The sequence below is a fragment of the Rhinopithecus roxellana genome, chromosome 15 (assembly GCF_007565055.1).
Source record: "Rhinopithecus roxellana isolate Shanxi Qingling chromosome 15, ASM756505v1, whole genome shotgun sequence".
Taxonomy (NCBI): Eukaryota; Metazoa; Chordata; class Mammalia; order Primates; family Cercopithecidae; genus Rhinopithecus; species Rhinopithecus roxellana.
The window spans coordinates 119523355-119539557 of NC_044563.1; the positions used below are offsets into that span (position 1 = coordinate 119523355).

The window sequence follows — 16203 nt, forward strand, 5'->3', positions numbered from 1 at the left end:
TAATAATATTTACTTTATATCTGGATATTCCAGTGTTAGGTGTATAGATTCTTACAATTCTTAAATTCTCCTGCTGAATGGACTTCTTTATAATGACTTTTTTGGTCTCTTTCTATAATTTTTGTCTTGAAATTTATTTTATCTGATATAAGTATAGCTACTCCTGCTCTTTATTGGTTTCCATTTGCATGGAATATCTTTTTCCATCTCTCCGTTTTCAGTCTATGAGTCTTTATATGTGAACTGAGTTTCTTGTAGGCAGCATACAGTTGGGTCTTATTTTTAATCTATTCAACTACTGTTTCTCTTTTACGTGGAGAATTTAATCCATTTATATTCAGAGTTATAATTCATAGGAAAGGACTCTGGCTATTTTAGGAAAGGACTAACTACGGCTATTTTGTTATTTGTTTTCTGGTTGTTTTGTTAGTCTCTTCTTCTTCTTCTTTTTTTTTTCCTTTCTTCCTGTCTTCCTTTGTGTGTAAGGGATCTTCTCTGGTAGTATATTTTAACTTCTTTCTTTTGTGTGTGTGTGTGTAACCATTATAAGTTTTTTCCTTTGTGGTTACTATGAGGCTTGAAGAAAACATAACCAGTGGATTTTAAACTGATGACAACTTAACTCTGATTACAAAGAAAAGAAAAGTAAAACAAACCAGGCAAAAGGAAAAAATTTACACTTAAACTCAATTCCCCTTCCCCCATTTTGAGGACTTTTTGGTCTCATTATATCTTTCTATATTGTCTATCTCTTAACAATTTATTATGGTTATTATTTTTGATAGGTATCTTTTAGACTTCATAATAAAGACATGAGTGGTGATATAGTTTGAATATACGTCCCCAGCAAATCTCACGTTGAATTGTAACCCCCAGTGTTGGAGGTGGGGCCTGGTGGGAGGTATTTGAGTCATGGGGGCAGATCCCTTGTGGCTTGGTGTTTTCCTCACAATAGTGAGTGAGTTCTCTCAAGACCTGGTTGTTTAAGTGTGTGGCACCACCCTCCCCACTCTCTCTTGCTCCTGCTTTTGCCATGTGACTTGCAAGCTGCTGTCTTTACCATGTGAGCCACTTGCTCCTCCTTTGCTTTCTGCCATCAGTAACAGCTCTCTTGAGGCCCCCACAGAAGCCTAGCAGATGCTGGTACCATGCTGGCAGAATTGTGAGTGAATCAAATCTCTTGTCTTTATAAATTAGCCCATCTCAGGTATTTCTTTATAGCAACACAAGAATGCCCAACACAAGTGATTTACACACCACAGTTACAGTGTTAGCATTTTCTGTATTTGTCTGTAGACTTACTTTTACCAGTGACTTTTATACCTTCAGATGATTTCTTATTGTTTAAGAATCCTTTTCTTTTAAATTGAAGAATTCCCTTTAGCATTTCTTGTAAGATAATTCTGGTGTTGGTGACATTTTTTAGCTTTTGTTTGCCTGGGAAAGTTTTTGTTTCTTTTTTATGTTTGAAGGATGATGTTGCTGGATATAATATTCTAAGTTGGAAGCTTTTTTTTTTTTTTTTTGCCTTTGAAATGTGGTGCCAGACATACGGAGCATCTTTATATGTTATTTGCGTCTTTTGTCTTGCTGCTTTTAGAATCTTTTCTTTGTCCTTGGCCTCTTAGAGTGATTATTATGTGCCTTGAAGTAGTCTTATTTAGATAGAATCTGTCGGTGATTTTGACTGTCTTGTACCTGGATATTATTACCTTTCTCTATGCTAGGCAAGTTCTCTGTTACTATTTCTTTGAGTAAACTTTATATCCTGAGCTCTTTCTTTACATCTTCTTCAAGGCCAATAACTTATAGATTTGTCCTTTTGAAGTTATTTTTTAGATCTTGTAGACATACTTCTTCCTTTTTATTCTTCTTTCTTTTTTCTCCTCTATATTTTCATGTTTTCAAACTCACTAATTTATTCTTCTGCTTGATAAATTCTACTACTGAGACACTGATGCATTTTTCAGTTTGTCAATTATATTTTTCAGCTCTAGGAATTGATTGTTTTTATAAAATTATTTGAATCTGTTAAATTTCTCTGATATAGGCCAGGGGCAGTGGCTCACACCTATAATCTCAGCACTTTGGGAGGCTGAGTTGAGCGGATCACTTGAGGTCAGTAATTCAACACCAGCCTGAACAACATGGTGAAACCCCATGTAAAAATACAAAAATTAGCCAGGCATGGTGGCAGACTCCTGTAATCCCAGCTACTCAGGAGGCTGAGGCAGGAGAATTGCTTGAGTCTGGGGGAGGTGGTTGCGCTGAGCCAAGATTACACCACTGCACTCCAGCCTGGGCCAGTGAGAGTGTCTCAAAAAATTTTTTTTCTCTGATATAATTCTGATTCATTATCTGTGTTATCTTGAAGTTCATTGTGTTTCCTTAAGACAGCTATTTTGAATTTCTTGACGGAGAGGTTACATATCTCTGTTACTTCAAGATTGGTCACTGGTGCCTTATTTAGTTCATTTGCTGAGGTCATGTTTTTCTTGGATGTTTCTGATGCTTGTGGACTTTCCTCATTGCCTGGACATTGAAGAGTTAGATATTTATTCAAGTCTTCAGAGTCTGGACTTGTTTTTACCTATTCTTCTTGAGAGGGCTTTCTAGGAATCCAAAGGAGACTGAGTGTTGTTACCTAAGCCTATTTTCACTAAAGCTGTTTTAGCACTATTAGGAACCCTAAGCCCAAGAACTCTATGACTCTTGCAGACTCCTAGAAACACAGCCTTGGTGGACTTGAGGAAGATAAGGGAGAATTTTCTGGGTTCCTAGACAAAATCTTTTGCTCTCTTTCCTCCAAGCAAAAGGATTCTCTCTCTATGCTGGGTTGCCTAGAGTTTGGGGAGAGTTGTTATGGGCTCTGCCTTGACCACCACAGCTGGTACCATGCTGAGTCATACCTGAAGCCTCGAGCCTTCCAGACCAGCACAGTACTGAGGCTTGCCCAAGGCCTGTGACCACTACTGCTTGGCTGTCACTGATGTTCATTCAAGGCCTTAGGCTACCTTAGTCAGCAGGTTGTAAGCCAGCAGATTCCCTTCTGGCCCAGAATGGATCTTGAAACATCAACTAAAGAGCAAAGGCCTGGAATCATAGGTTTCAGGAATCTTCCTGGTGCTTTATTTTCCTGTGAGTGGGCTTGTGTCCAATTTGCAAGACATTAGTACTCTGTACTATTCTCTCACCTTCCCCTGAAGAGAAGGAACCTGTCCGTGTGCTGCATTGCCTGGAGTTGAGGGAGTGGTGATGCAAGTACTCTTGTGGGCTGCTGCAATTGGTGTTACACTGGGTCACACCCCAAGCACACTGCTATGGACACCAGAATAGCACGAAGGCTTGCCCAAGGACTGCAGTCACTGTGTCCTGACTGCCACTCAGATTTATTTGGGCCCTCAGGCCATTTAATTAGCTAGTGGTAAAGATGACTGGGACTTGGTTTCTTCCTGCTGAAGCAGAGGACTTCCCTCTGGCCCAGGGCTGCTTTATATGCTCCTTCCATGGGCACTGGTAGAATTCTGCCTGGTAATGAGGAGGAAATTAAAGAAAGAAAAAGAAAAAGAAATAAGTTTTTCTGTATTAGGCTGACTTATCCCAGGGGCAGCAACAAGCACAGCCCAGACCCAGGAAAAGCCTTGATAAACACTATCTGAGAAGCTAGGACACAAAGGAATGTGCTCTGGAGACTCTCCCAGTTCTCCCTCAACATAGGAAGGAGAAAAACAAATTTTCCTTTCTCTTATGGTATGAGTTTATAGATTCCTGTTCTCGGTAACTAGTAGCTTCAAGTATTCTGTTTTATCTAAGCAGTACAATGAAGCTCATGAACCATCTGAGCAGACCTGAGCTACAGCCACCTGGGCACCGTAGTGAAGGTTATGAGATAAGCCCATGCAAGACACTTGAGCAAAACCTAGGTAACAGCCATCTGGGCTGAATAGCAAGGGTCATGTGTAATTCTGGGTTATGCACCTGTCACAGTTTGATTAACTGACTTCGTTCTGCCTCTGTATCCTTGCTTTCACATCACTGTAATCCTGCTTCAAGCTAGGCCACTCCCTTTTTGAAGTGTGTATAAAGGTCAAGAGCTGTTTTTGTTCTGGGCCCAGTGTCAGGATGTTAATCCACTAGGTCTGAGTTCACTCAATAAAATCCTCCTGCTTTACTCCAAGGTCTCTCTTGTCCCCCTGATTCCTGCAACAGTATTGTGTTCTGCTCAGTGACTGCACCACACTGAGTTCCAATGTAAAGTCACACTCACTTCACTTTCCTCCCCTTTGCACACAGATTCTCTCTGTGCTGTGCTGCCTGAAGTTGGGGAAGGAGTGGTATAGGCAATCCAAGACTATTTTTCCTACTCTCTTCAATGTCTCTTTCCTTGTGATTCTATTGAAATCAGCTGCTGTGATCACTCACTAGATTTTTGGTTCATATGAAGGTGTTTTCTTACGTGGATAGTTATTCAATTTGATGTTCCTGCAGGGGACAATTGCTGGAAGATTCTATTTGTCCATCTTGCTCTGCCTTCTTCTTAACTGTTGATCCTAAAGACTACAGTAGTTGGAAAAAAAGATACTGGTGTCCATGTTTGGAAATGTTTTTGAATATACTTTATCTTGTTACTGGAATAATTAACATGTTCCCAAATTTGGATACACATGGTGAGTAATCACTGTGTAATACACATCTAAGAATATGGAAAACAGTTGTCCCTGTATTTAGCATTAAGATTAGTTGAAGTAGCCTTTTACTAGCATTTTTGAGAAAATAGAAGCAGTAAGACAAAAATTCTTCATTTCCCATCAACACATCTACCATTTGCATTAGTACTCATACTCATTTGCTTTCCTTTCTCTTACTATGAAAGAATATCTTTGCTGTAATCAAAGGTCAACTCATTTACTGTTTTCTTCTTCATTTCTGCCATTATCATCTTCTCCCACATCATGAATTTTACCTTCTTTGCTGGATCATTTTTTTCAGCATACAAATATATTTTAGTATCATCTGTCTTAAAAATACCTCCCTGGGTCTCAGATCCTTTTCTAGCCACTATCCTATTTTTCACTTCTTTCTAAACTCAAAGTTGTCCATTTCTTTCTTTATAGAACACATTCTTCTCTTGATTGTTATGTTTCTTTTTTCACTCCTCAACCCTCTTAGGCTGTTCCTTTTTACTTTCCTTTACTGGCTTCTTGTCTGCATGTCTTCTAAGTGTTAGAGTACTTTTGTTTTTTACTATAGTTTTGCTCTGGGTTTTATTATTTCATTATTACATATTCTCCCTGTAGGTGACCTTACCCAATCCCTGGATTTAAATATCATTCTTAAATTATTGACTCTTATATCTCTTATTTCCACCCTGAAATTCTAGGCTTGTGTATTTAATGCTTATGTGATGTTTTTATATTAAAAACATCAAAAATAAATATCTCAAATTTAATGTGATCAGTACAGAACTTTCGATTTTTTTATACTATCATCTACTCAGTTGTTTAATCCAAAACCCCAAAAGTACAGTCATGTGTTGTTAAACAGTTGTTTAACAGTTTAACAGTGTTGTTTAACAAAAGTACAATCATGTGTTGTTTAACAGTGGGGATGCATTCTGAGAAATGTGTCATTAGGCAGTTTCATTGTGTGACTATCATAGAGTGTACATAAACCTTGATTGTACACCCTCATACACACCTAGGCTATATAGTATAACCTATTGCTCTTAGGCTACAAACCTGTGCAGCATGTTAATGTACTGAATGCTATAGGCAATTGTAACACAGTGGTAGGTATTTGTGTCTCTAAACATAGAAGAGATACAGTAAAAATACAGCATTATAATCTTATGGAATGACCATGGTATACATGGTCCATCGTTGATTGAAAAGTCATTGCGCAGCTCGTGTAATTCTTTCCTCTCTTTTCTTTCTTTCTATACCCAACCTATCATCAAATTCTTTTGGTTTCAACCCTAAAACTTATTCTGAATTCATTTTATTTACTTTATTAGTACCAACCTAATACAAGCTATCATCAGCTCTCAATTACTGCCATACCTTTTGTTTGTTGTCTCTATCTTCAGAATATATCCAGAATCCAGTCACTTCTCAGACCTTTAGGACTCTCTACCACTTTGTTTAAACCACTTTTATATAAGCAAGATTATTACCATTCAGGCTTCTATCCTTCCCCACTTTAAGTCTATCCTCAACATAGCAGCTTTTTGAAATATAAATTAGATCATATCACTCCTCTGCTCCAACTCTTCTGATGGAATGTGACATCTTGTCTTCTTCAGAATCCTTATAATGTTCTACAAGGTCTTACCCTCAGATCTTATCTCCTAACCACTCTTGACCCTTGCTCAGTTCTTTACCCACATAATTGTCTTTTTGCTTTTTTGCTGCTCTAAGTATGTTTCTGAAATATCAGAACCTTTGCACTTGCTGTTACTATTGTTCAAATGCGTGTTAAAATGAAACAGGACGCTTTTCAGAGAGGTTGTTAAGAGTTTTTTTCCTACTACCCATTTAGTCTTTAATAATGTGGTCTTTGTGCCACATTGCGCATGACCTTTCCTACCGATTTTATAGTTTGACTCTCAACTCTTCGAAATACTTATGGTACTATTTCATCTCCAGGTCAAGTGACATTTAAGGCTTAATGACATTAATTAAAAACCTCATGTTATTTATATATTCAGATGCTTTGAAAGTTTAATACACTTCTAAAATCATACTCTTTCTAAGCAAAAATTATGTTTACTATTTTATGGCTATATGACTTTGTATTTGGTCAAGTAGCTTCTTAAATTGTTTTCATGTAAAATTGGAGTTTTTATTTCATGAGTAAGTTTTAAAAATTCAAATCACTGGAGAACAACAGGCACTTACCTCTTTTTAATCAAATTTTAGAGCTTTGATTTTAAATGTAATTTCTCAAGCATCATTCATATGGAAAGATCCTTATTAAGTTTTAGCAACTGTTTTAATAATCTATAAACCTTAAAATAGTAAATTAAAAAGATGTATTTATGGAAGTAGTTTTGATTTGAAGATTTAAATTCGTATAGCAATCCTCAAAGCTTTTAGGGATGCCTGTTTAGTAAGATTCTACAAAGCAAGACTTATGTGCTGGCAAAATCTACTACATTACTTTTTAAAAATGGTACTGACCAGATGCAAGTATTCTTACTTCTGTAATTCTGATGTAATTTTGACTTAAAAAAAAAAAAAAACTATTATGAGGAGTATATTATGCTATGTGTATTGAGGTATTGGGAATGTAAAGAGACATGTCCCCATACAGTGCTGCAATAACTACAGGAACCAGAAATTTTTAAATGTTCTTCATCCAAAAGTTTTTTTTGAACTATGCATCCTTCCTAGTTTTACAGTTCTATACCTCTCTTATGGCATCATCCCATCCCATGCACCTTGCTTTCATAGCTCAATCTGTCTTATCAAGTCTGTGTCTAAAAGAAAGAAAGACTTAAGGATATTTGCATTCATTTTCTATTGCTGCTAGAAATTTATCAGGTTTAAACAATGCCCAGTTATCATCTTCTGCAGGTCAGAAACCTGATGGGCTCACCAGGTTTCTTTGTTCCAAGTTTTGGAAGCCCTGGGGAAAATCGACTTCCAAACTCATTAAGGTTCACAGCCCTATTCAGTTTTAGGACTGAGGTCCCCATTTTCTTTCTGTCTTTTGGTGTCATTCTCAGCTTTTAGATGCCAGATGGTATCTAGCCCCCTTCCTCCATCTTTAAAGCCAGCATTTGCAAATTGATTCCTTTGCATGCTTCATATCTCTCCTGTTTCTCTTTTCTGCTACACTTCTTTGACTCTAACTAAGAAACTGCTCCACTTTTAAGGGGTCAATTGATTAGCCTGGCCCACGTGAATAACACAGGATAATCTTCTTACTTTTAGGTTCATGGTGTTAGTTACATTGGCAAAGTCCCTTCACAGCAGTACTTAGTTTAGTTTTTGATTGAATAACCAGGGCTTAGGATTCTTGAAAGAGATACCTTTAAAATTCTGCCTACCACAACATATTTGACTTTTTTACTTGTCTCTAGGGTTGAGTACTATTCCATTTCTAAAGCATAGTTTCCCATTTAATTGGTTCACATATATTGGGTTAGGTAGTGGCTGTTGATTTTCCTCTTTTTACTGATGTTTGTGATACATTTTTACAATTTTTCTCATAAAAGAAAGGTAATTTTATACATCTGATACTTATTAGCTCTTTGTTACAGAAGATGAGAGGAATGAAAAAGAATGAATCTATTATACTTACTACGTATAATAGTTTTGATATTTGCCACTTTCTTTACTCAGGTACCTGCAAAGTACGGGAGTCAATTTGTTCCTTTTTCAATTGCAAGTTATTTCTTTTTTATTATCTCAATATTTTATTTGCATAAAATGCAGTAAAGGTTTAAGTTATTCCTTTGTCTTATTCTTATTTTTTTTGACAGAAATGCTGTATTTATTTTTAAATTTATGGTCAGAATATCAGGTTCCAGTGATTTCCAAATAGTTTTGGAATCACAGTGCAATTTTTCATGCACAGTGCACATAATTCATAGTGCAATTATTATTTTTGGTTCTCTAACTTTATTAAATAGTTTTGAATGATTCGTATTGAGGAGTCTGATGGTATCATGAATCAGAATTATTTGGACTGATAAAACCAGTATACTCAGTTCACTTAAAGTGCAACAGAAATTTTGCTGGAGTTTTTTGGGCAGGATGGCTAACATCTAATTCCAAGTAACATGAATGTCACCTGTGTTACATTAAATGGCAAGGAATTTTTCATGATTTTTTTCTCCAACTCAAAATGTTTTATTGCTTTGAAATATTGTGTAAAATGAATTAATGGACATATATTTATATCCTGTGGGATTTTAAAATTAAAAGTTATCATTGAATTTGCTAGTCTCTAGATATAAAGTAGTGAAAGATTCAGTATGATTCTTGCCCACATGAAGTTTACAGTGTACATTGGTTAAATAAACAAGTGGTATGGTAATCTGCATTTTAGCTTTTTTAGACAGTTTTTGTATTGGCATATATTTTCCAAATAAAGCACACTTACGTCAGCAAGTAGTTATTTTAAATGAAAATATTTTATATATACTTTGACATTTTTATTGTATAATATATAGTAATTAGAGGAGTATCAGGAAATGCATAGACATGAAAAGAAAATGAGAAACACCTGGTATTCCCTCATTAGCACTAATCATTGTTAACGTTTCTATGTATGCCTTTGCTTTCTTTTTATGCACATAGAAGTGTATATATTACAATTTGGCATTATTGCCAAATCTCTTGAATAATCTGATTTTTCTGTATATTATCTTTTACCTCAACATGTTTGTAACTTCAGTTTCAATGTATGGCTATCAGAAATTACTCAGACTCCTGTTAGAAACTCAATTTCTTTCTACCAGTTTTTAGCTAGTATCAACAGCTACAATGAAAATCCCGTGTACATGCTTCTGCGTCCATATCCTGAATTGTTTCTTAAATTATTATTAAATTATTATAATTTTAATTACTGATCAAGGCCATGTACATTTTAAAGACTTTTGATACACTTTATTAAATCAGACAATATATTTAATTGGCCTAGATATTTATTGAATTTATGAATAAATAAGTGAATGCCTGAATGAATAGAAATATTTCTTACTACATTGCAAGTACATAAGAATTCTTTATTGCTAAATTTAAATTGCTAACAATTGAATAGTTGTTAGCAATTTAAACTTAGTTGAAAGTAAAATTTATAAAATATGCCTCTAAAAACAATTCATCAGTTTTAAGTGGCTCTTGGAGTAAGTTTCACCTGTTATTAGGAATATCTCTGACTTTGGAAATGCTTACATTATGGGTTGCTGTTGTGAAGAATAGACAGGGGTGCTGCTTTATGGATGAAATGTACCTTTTCAGGTTGGTTACCTAGAAATGTCTCTTTTGACCCATCATGATAACATTGGATTTGTATTTTAAAGTGTTTACTATTCTTGATTATTTAAGGATGTCCATATCTGAGGTGCAGTCTTATCTATTCACTTCTACTTTTGAGAATATATGGAAGCCCTTCTTGCCCATGTACTCACTCAGTTACATACTCCTAATTTTTTCTTAATTTTTAACTCCTGTGTAACACTCATTTTAGCTCAATTCGAACAAGTATATTTTAAATTATTAACTGACATGAGCCTTTTCAGTTTGGCTTTAATGAAATACATTAATAATGGAAACATTCAAGTTTTAGCAGAAGAGAGAGTATTAGTTTTCTTACCCATAAAATTAATATAATGGTATTTGTTTCTCAGGATCATTGTATGGTTTAGATATCATTTAAATAAACTACCTGATACAATGCTTAGCATTCAGTAGGTGATGAATAAATGGCATTTGTTACAATTATTATACTTATTTTGCTTCCAAAGGACCTGTGGATTGCTTTATCCTTGTTTTGCAATTGAGGAAACTGAGGCACAGTGCATTTTAATGATTTGCATAGGGTCATTTGGCTAACACATACAAACTGACAGCTATGTATTTCTGTCTTAAGCATTCTTTTCACTACCCATACAGCCTTTTTTCCCCACGGTCATAAGAAATAACTTTTTGGCATGAAATCATTTACCCATGTCATGAGAAATCTGATTCCCCATATGCATGACACAGAGTAGGCGCTCAGCTATCATTAATGAATTGTACTGGACTAATGAGGTATATAGATTGATGGTTGGGTTCACTCTTCTCTTGCATTGTGGTCTCAATTTACAATACACCTACAGGCCTGTATGGTGGTCTCAATTTACAATACACCTACAGGCCTGTATGGTGGTCTCAATTTACAATACACCTACAGGCCTGTATTGTGGTCTCAATTTACAATACAGATGTTAAATATGGTAATCAGGGTACCTACCTCATAGCATTGTAATAATAAGATGATATCATACATGGAAAACATTTAGAAAAATGCCTGGCATCTTAAGCATAAAACAGATGTTGACTCTTACTAGTATATGATTTTATAGTGGAAAAACTTTAATATATGATGGGATTATAACTCACCTGGGTATTCTCTATTATATATCACATAATTAGATTTAATAAACTTTTTAATAATGCATACTGCTTTTATTTTTAATTTTTAAAATATATCTTTTAGGACTGAAAGAGGTGTCGCCACTGCCTCTAAATCTCAAACGTTTATACAAAGAGACACTGGAAATTGAACCCATCTTGATAATTATTTCTCCGGGTGCTGATCCTTCTCAGGAACTTCAAGAACTTGCTAATACTGAAAGAAGCGGAGAATGTTATCACCAGGTAAGTACATATTGTCCCGCTGTTTTTGTTTTTGCTATTGCTGTTCCCATACTTGATGATATTGGTCAAATGAACATTTTTGGTTGTGATAAGCCAAATAATGCCCTGAAAAATGTCTATGTCCTAATCCTCAGAACTGTGGATATGTTATTTTCCATGGCAAAAGGAACTTTCCTGATATAATTAAGGATCTTCAGATGGGAAGAGTAGCCTGAATTAGCCAGGTGGACCCAATGTAAAATCACAAAGGTTTTTTTATAAGAGGGAGACAGGTGAGTCAAGAGCGAAGATAGAAGATATGATGATCCAAGTAGAGGTCAGAGAAGAGAGAATATGCTGTGCTACTGGCTTTGAAGATGGAGGAACGGGCCATAAGCAAAGAAATGTAGGTGGCTTCCAGAAACTGGAAAAAACAAGGGAAGAATTATCTTTTAGAGCCTTTAGAAAGAACGTAGCCTTATAGTAGTACCTTTATTTTCAAACCCAGAACCTTGATTTTAGGCCAGTGAGAAACTTCTGGCCTCCAGACGTTTGATGATAATTTAAGGCACTAAATCTGTTGTAATTTCTTAAAGCAGCTATAGGAAATTCATACATTTGCTTTCATTTTGAGAATTACTTTTAAAATTTTACTTGTATGCTTTTACGATAAATCACAGTAATGTTTATTTACACTTTATTTACCTGAACTGAAAGAAAGACATAAAATTTTGAGTAAAATGTATTCATTGTAACGCAATTTTTTTTCCCTGAGGTAAGGAACTTTTGTTTGTTCAGGGTGTCTCCTTTTTTTCAGTTTGCATGTAAATTTGAAAATGAAATGTATTAATTCACCCTCAATGTTTAGCAAGTGAATACATCTTTTTCACTGGGAAAATAATTAATAATGATTTTTTAAACAACTGAATACTTCATAGCAACCAAAAATTGAAAAGTAAAAATTTTACAAAGAAAAATATAAATGAAATATAGCAAAATAGTAGTGCTGTTAGGCTCAGTTGTGCAGGTTTTGAACTAATAGAGAGTTCTGGTCAATCATAGTAGATTAGGTCTACATTAGGTCAATATTCAGTTATCAGTGAGGTGTCTTAGGAAGGGGAGCTCCACAGATTGTACCTGTTACTAGTAATTCTGGCAGGAAAGTTAAACTATTCATATAAGCTTTTAATTATTTAAAGAAGATTAATTTCTGGTATTAGTTTGATTCTTCTTCCGAATTTATTATTAAAGCCAGTTCGGAAGGTTTAGGGATTATTATTGAATCTCCTACCGTTATATTATAACATGCTAGCAGATCTGTTTTTTAAATTTTGTTTGTTTGTTTTTTTGCTTTTGCAGGTTGCCATGGGTCAAGGTCAAGCTGATTTAGCAATTCAAATGCTAAAAGAATGTGCCCGCAATGGAGATTGGCTCTGTTTGAAGAACTTACATCTTGTGGTATCTTGGCTACCAGTTCTGGAAAAGGTAGTTTCAGATAAATGTGGTACAAATAATATCTATTGTACTCAACTTAGTAATCTCCAAGGGACATCAGTATTAAAATGTCATGCATTATTTATGATGATTTAAAAAGTAGTATTTGAGAAATTTTAGATTTGAATATTTCCTAAATATGTACAATTATGCAAAATAAGATATTAATAGGAAGTCTATGAAAATCTTTTTTTAAGGGCATACAAGAGAAGCCAAGACATTTTTAATGAAGATTGACAGGGAAGCTTAGAAGGCATATTTATACCATTAGTTTCTTTTTATGCTCTTGTTTTCTTGGTCTGTATTGGGAGAAGAGACATAATAGGGTGTCAGAGGGAACTGCCTAACTTCCTAGGGGCTAATGAAGCTAGAGAGTAAACTGAAGCAAATGTTTCATTTACCTCAAATGGACTCAGGAGAAAAATAGTCTTAAGACCAGACAAGTCACTGGATAGGCTTTACATGCAAACCTAGATTTTATTCTGGTGCTTTAGAAAGATGAGTAGGATCTTGGGTAGTTAGAGATGATTCTGAAGAGATATTCCTTGAAAGCCAAATGGGATTTTGCTAAGTATAGGCAAAGATAGGATATCATGATTTTAATTCCATCAGCACAAGCAGAGATAGTGCTGGGGATGTCCATCCCTAGTACAAGGAATGAAGAGATGTCCTTGATAGTGTTAGAGGGGCAGGCCAGGCAGGAAGTGTGGGGAAATTGAGTTAGACGACTAGGAAAGAGCTAAGTTATGGAATACCCTGAGAACCATGCAGAAGATTTTGGAATTTTTGTCCTGGGACTTAGAGAGCCAAAGGAGGTCCTTAACAGAGAAGTTTATTTATTCTGGCAGTAGTATATAGAATAGAAGCAAACAGAATAGAGTAAATTGAGGGAGGTCCTGCCCTAGTTGTGAGGTATTAAAAATTTCTGCAGTCCTAATTAATTGGCAACTACACACTTCGACAAATAGAGTCAATAAATTTTTGACGAATAAGTTAATGAGTAAGTGAATGAACTGATGGACCATGGTGATTCATGATTCATTACTTGTAATCAAGAGAAGATACAGATTTTAGACTATGAATATTCATGTAATTCTGTTATGGCTTTCTGTAAAAATTACTAGTGTGTAAAAATATAATTTCTTTTTTTTTTTTTTTTTTTTTTTGAGACAGAGTCTCATTCTGTCCAGCCCAGTCGCCCAGGCTGGAGTACAGTGGTGTGATCTTGGGTCACTGCAAGCTCCACCTCCTGGGTTCACGCCGTTCTCCTGCCTCAGCCTCCTGAATAGCTGGGACTACAGGTGCCCGCCACCGCGCCTGGCCAATTTTTTTGTATTTTTTGTAGAGATGGAGTTTCACCGTGTTAGCCAGGATGGTCTTAATCTCCTGACCTTGTGATCTGCCCACTTCGGCCTCCCAAAGTGCTGGGATTACAGGCGTGAGCCACTGTGCCCAGCCAAAAATATAAAATTTATGTCTGATAAATCATATATGTTCTGTTTTGTTTTGTTTTTGAGACAGAATCTTGCTCTATTGCCCGGACTGGAGTTCAGTGGCACAGTTTTGGCTCACTGCAACCTCCACCTCCCGAATTCAAATGATTCTCGTGCCTCAGCCTCCGAAGTAGCTGCAATTACAGGCATGTATCACCATGCCTGGCTGATTTTTGTATTTTTAGTAGAGACAGGGTTTTGCCATGTTGGCCAGGCTGGTCTCTAACTTCTGGCCTCAAGTGATCGCCTGCCTCAGCCTCCCAAAGTGCTGGGATTGCAGATGTGAGCCACTGCCCCTAACCTGATAAATCATATGTTTTAAGATATATAAAGAAGACTGGTGAATACTTGTACTGCTTTCTGTGTCAAACAGTTGATTGATAGCTACTAATCTATGTAAAATATAGTTGTTATCTTGAAAGCACATCTTAATTAGAACTCTTAGAAACAGTACATAATATATAATTTTTAAAATAACTGATTATTTGCTTTTCTATTAGTTTGAATGAATTGATTGGATATAAATTTATAAATTTATTGTAAATCCAACTATATCCAGCTATAAATCCAACTATATCACAATGTATTGTTTTACCTTTTAAATTTTTTTAAATGTGCTAACCCAAAGCAAAGGTTTATATAAAATTTCCTTTTTAAAGTTATGAGGTGTAAATACATTTTGTCCTTTATAATTTTAAGCAAGCACAATGTTTTTGTGGCCATTCTTTTGTAATTTTTTTCATCATCTTAACTCTACATTTCATGTGATATTAAATGAATGTTAGTGTTCGACATCAATTATATTAAAATAATTTTTAGACTTCATTCTTTTTTAGAGCTATCAGAATTTCTTCTGTCATTTATTTATTCATTTACTAAATTTACAGATACTTGCTTCGTACAAGAAAAAGCCAGAAATTGTGCCAGGTTCTGGTTACCTACAGAATTTGTTCCTGCTCTCTGGGAACTTAATTTAGAAGAGACAGATCACATTAAGAACTATATTGTGGGATGAGGAATACTAAGGGAAAAATTTACAAAATGACATGGGCGATTAAACCTGCTTGGGATTGTGGTAGTGAAGAGTTGGAGAAGATATTCCCCTAAGACATGATATTTAAATTATATTTTGACAGATAAGTAATAATTTGTCAGATTACAAAGAGAATAATAGGCAGAGGAAATACGATGAGTATAGATAGTCATAAGAGTCTGGATAAATGACTAAAGCCCACAGTATGAGAAGCATGGGCAGATTAATTTGTATGGTGAAGTTTTGAATTTATATTACAGGCCATAAGGTGCTACTAAAAATTGTAAATAAGGGAATTAATATCATTATATAACTCTGTAGAAGCAAGAATTAAAGCAGTGAGAATCTAAAGACTTAAGAAGGCTGGTAGTGCCGGGCGCGGTGGCTCACGCCTGATATCCCAGCACTCTGGGAGGCCGAGGCCGGCGGATCACGAGGTCAGGAGATCGAGACCATCTTGACTCACACGGTGAAACCCCGACTCTACTAAAAAATACCAAAAAAGATTAGCTGGGCTTGGTGGCGGGCACCTGTAGTCCCAGCTACTCGGGAGGCTGAGGCAGGAGAATGATGTGAACCCGGGAGGCGGAGCTTGCAGTGAGCCGGAGATCGTGCCACTGCACTCCAGCCTGGGCGACAGAGTGAGACTCCGTCTTGGGGGGAGAAAAAAAAAGAAGGCTGGTAGTTTAGACATAGCAATTATAGCTAACACTTATTTTGAACTTACTATGTATCAGATACTGTGTTGGTACTTACACAATTCTATGTGATAGGTACTATTATTATCGTTTAGAGATGGAATGAGTCAAAGAGCCCAAGGTCACCTAGCAGGTTA

At 35.8% G+C, this 16203-nt stretch overlaps 1 protein-coding gene across 1 annotated transcript in view; it reads left to right on the forward strand.

Moving 5' to 3' along the window:
* DYNC2H1 (dynein cytoplasmic 2 heavy chain 1) overlaps window positions 1-16203 on the forward strand; it is a 385005-nt gene that overhangs the window by 192071 nt on the left and 176731 nt on the right. The window contains exons 76-77 of the mRNA XM_030918805.1: window positions 11209-11369; window positions 12708-12833. Coding sequence (XP_030774665.1) covers window positions 11209-11369; window positions 12708-12833 — 287 coding nt within the window. The remainder of the gene's footprint in view (window positions 1-11208; window positions 11370-12707; window positions 12834-16203) is intronic.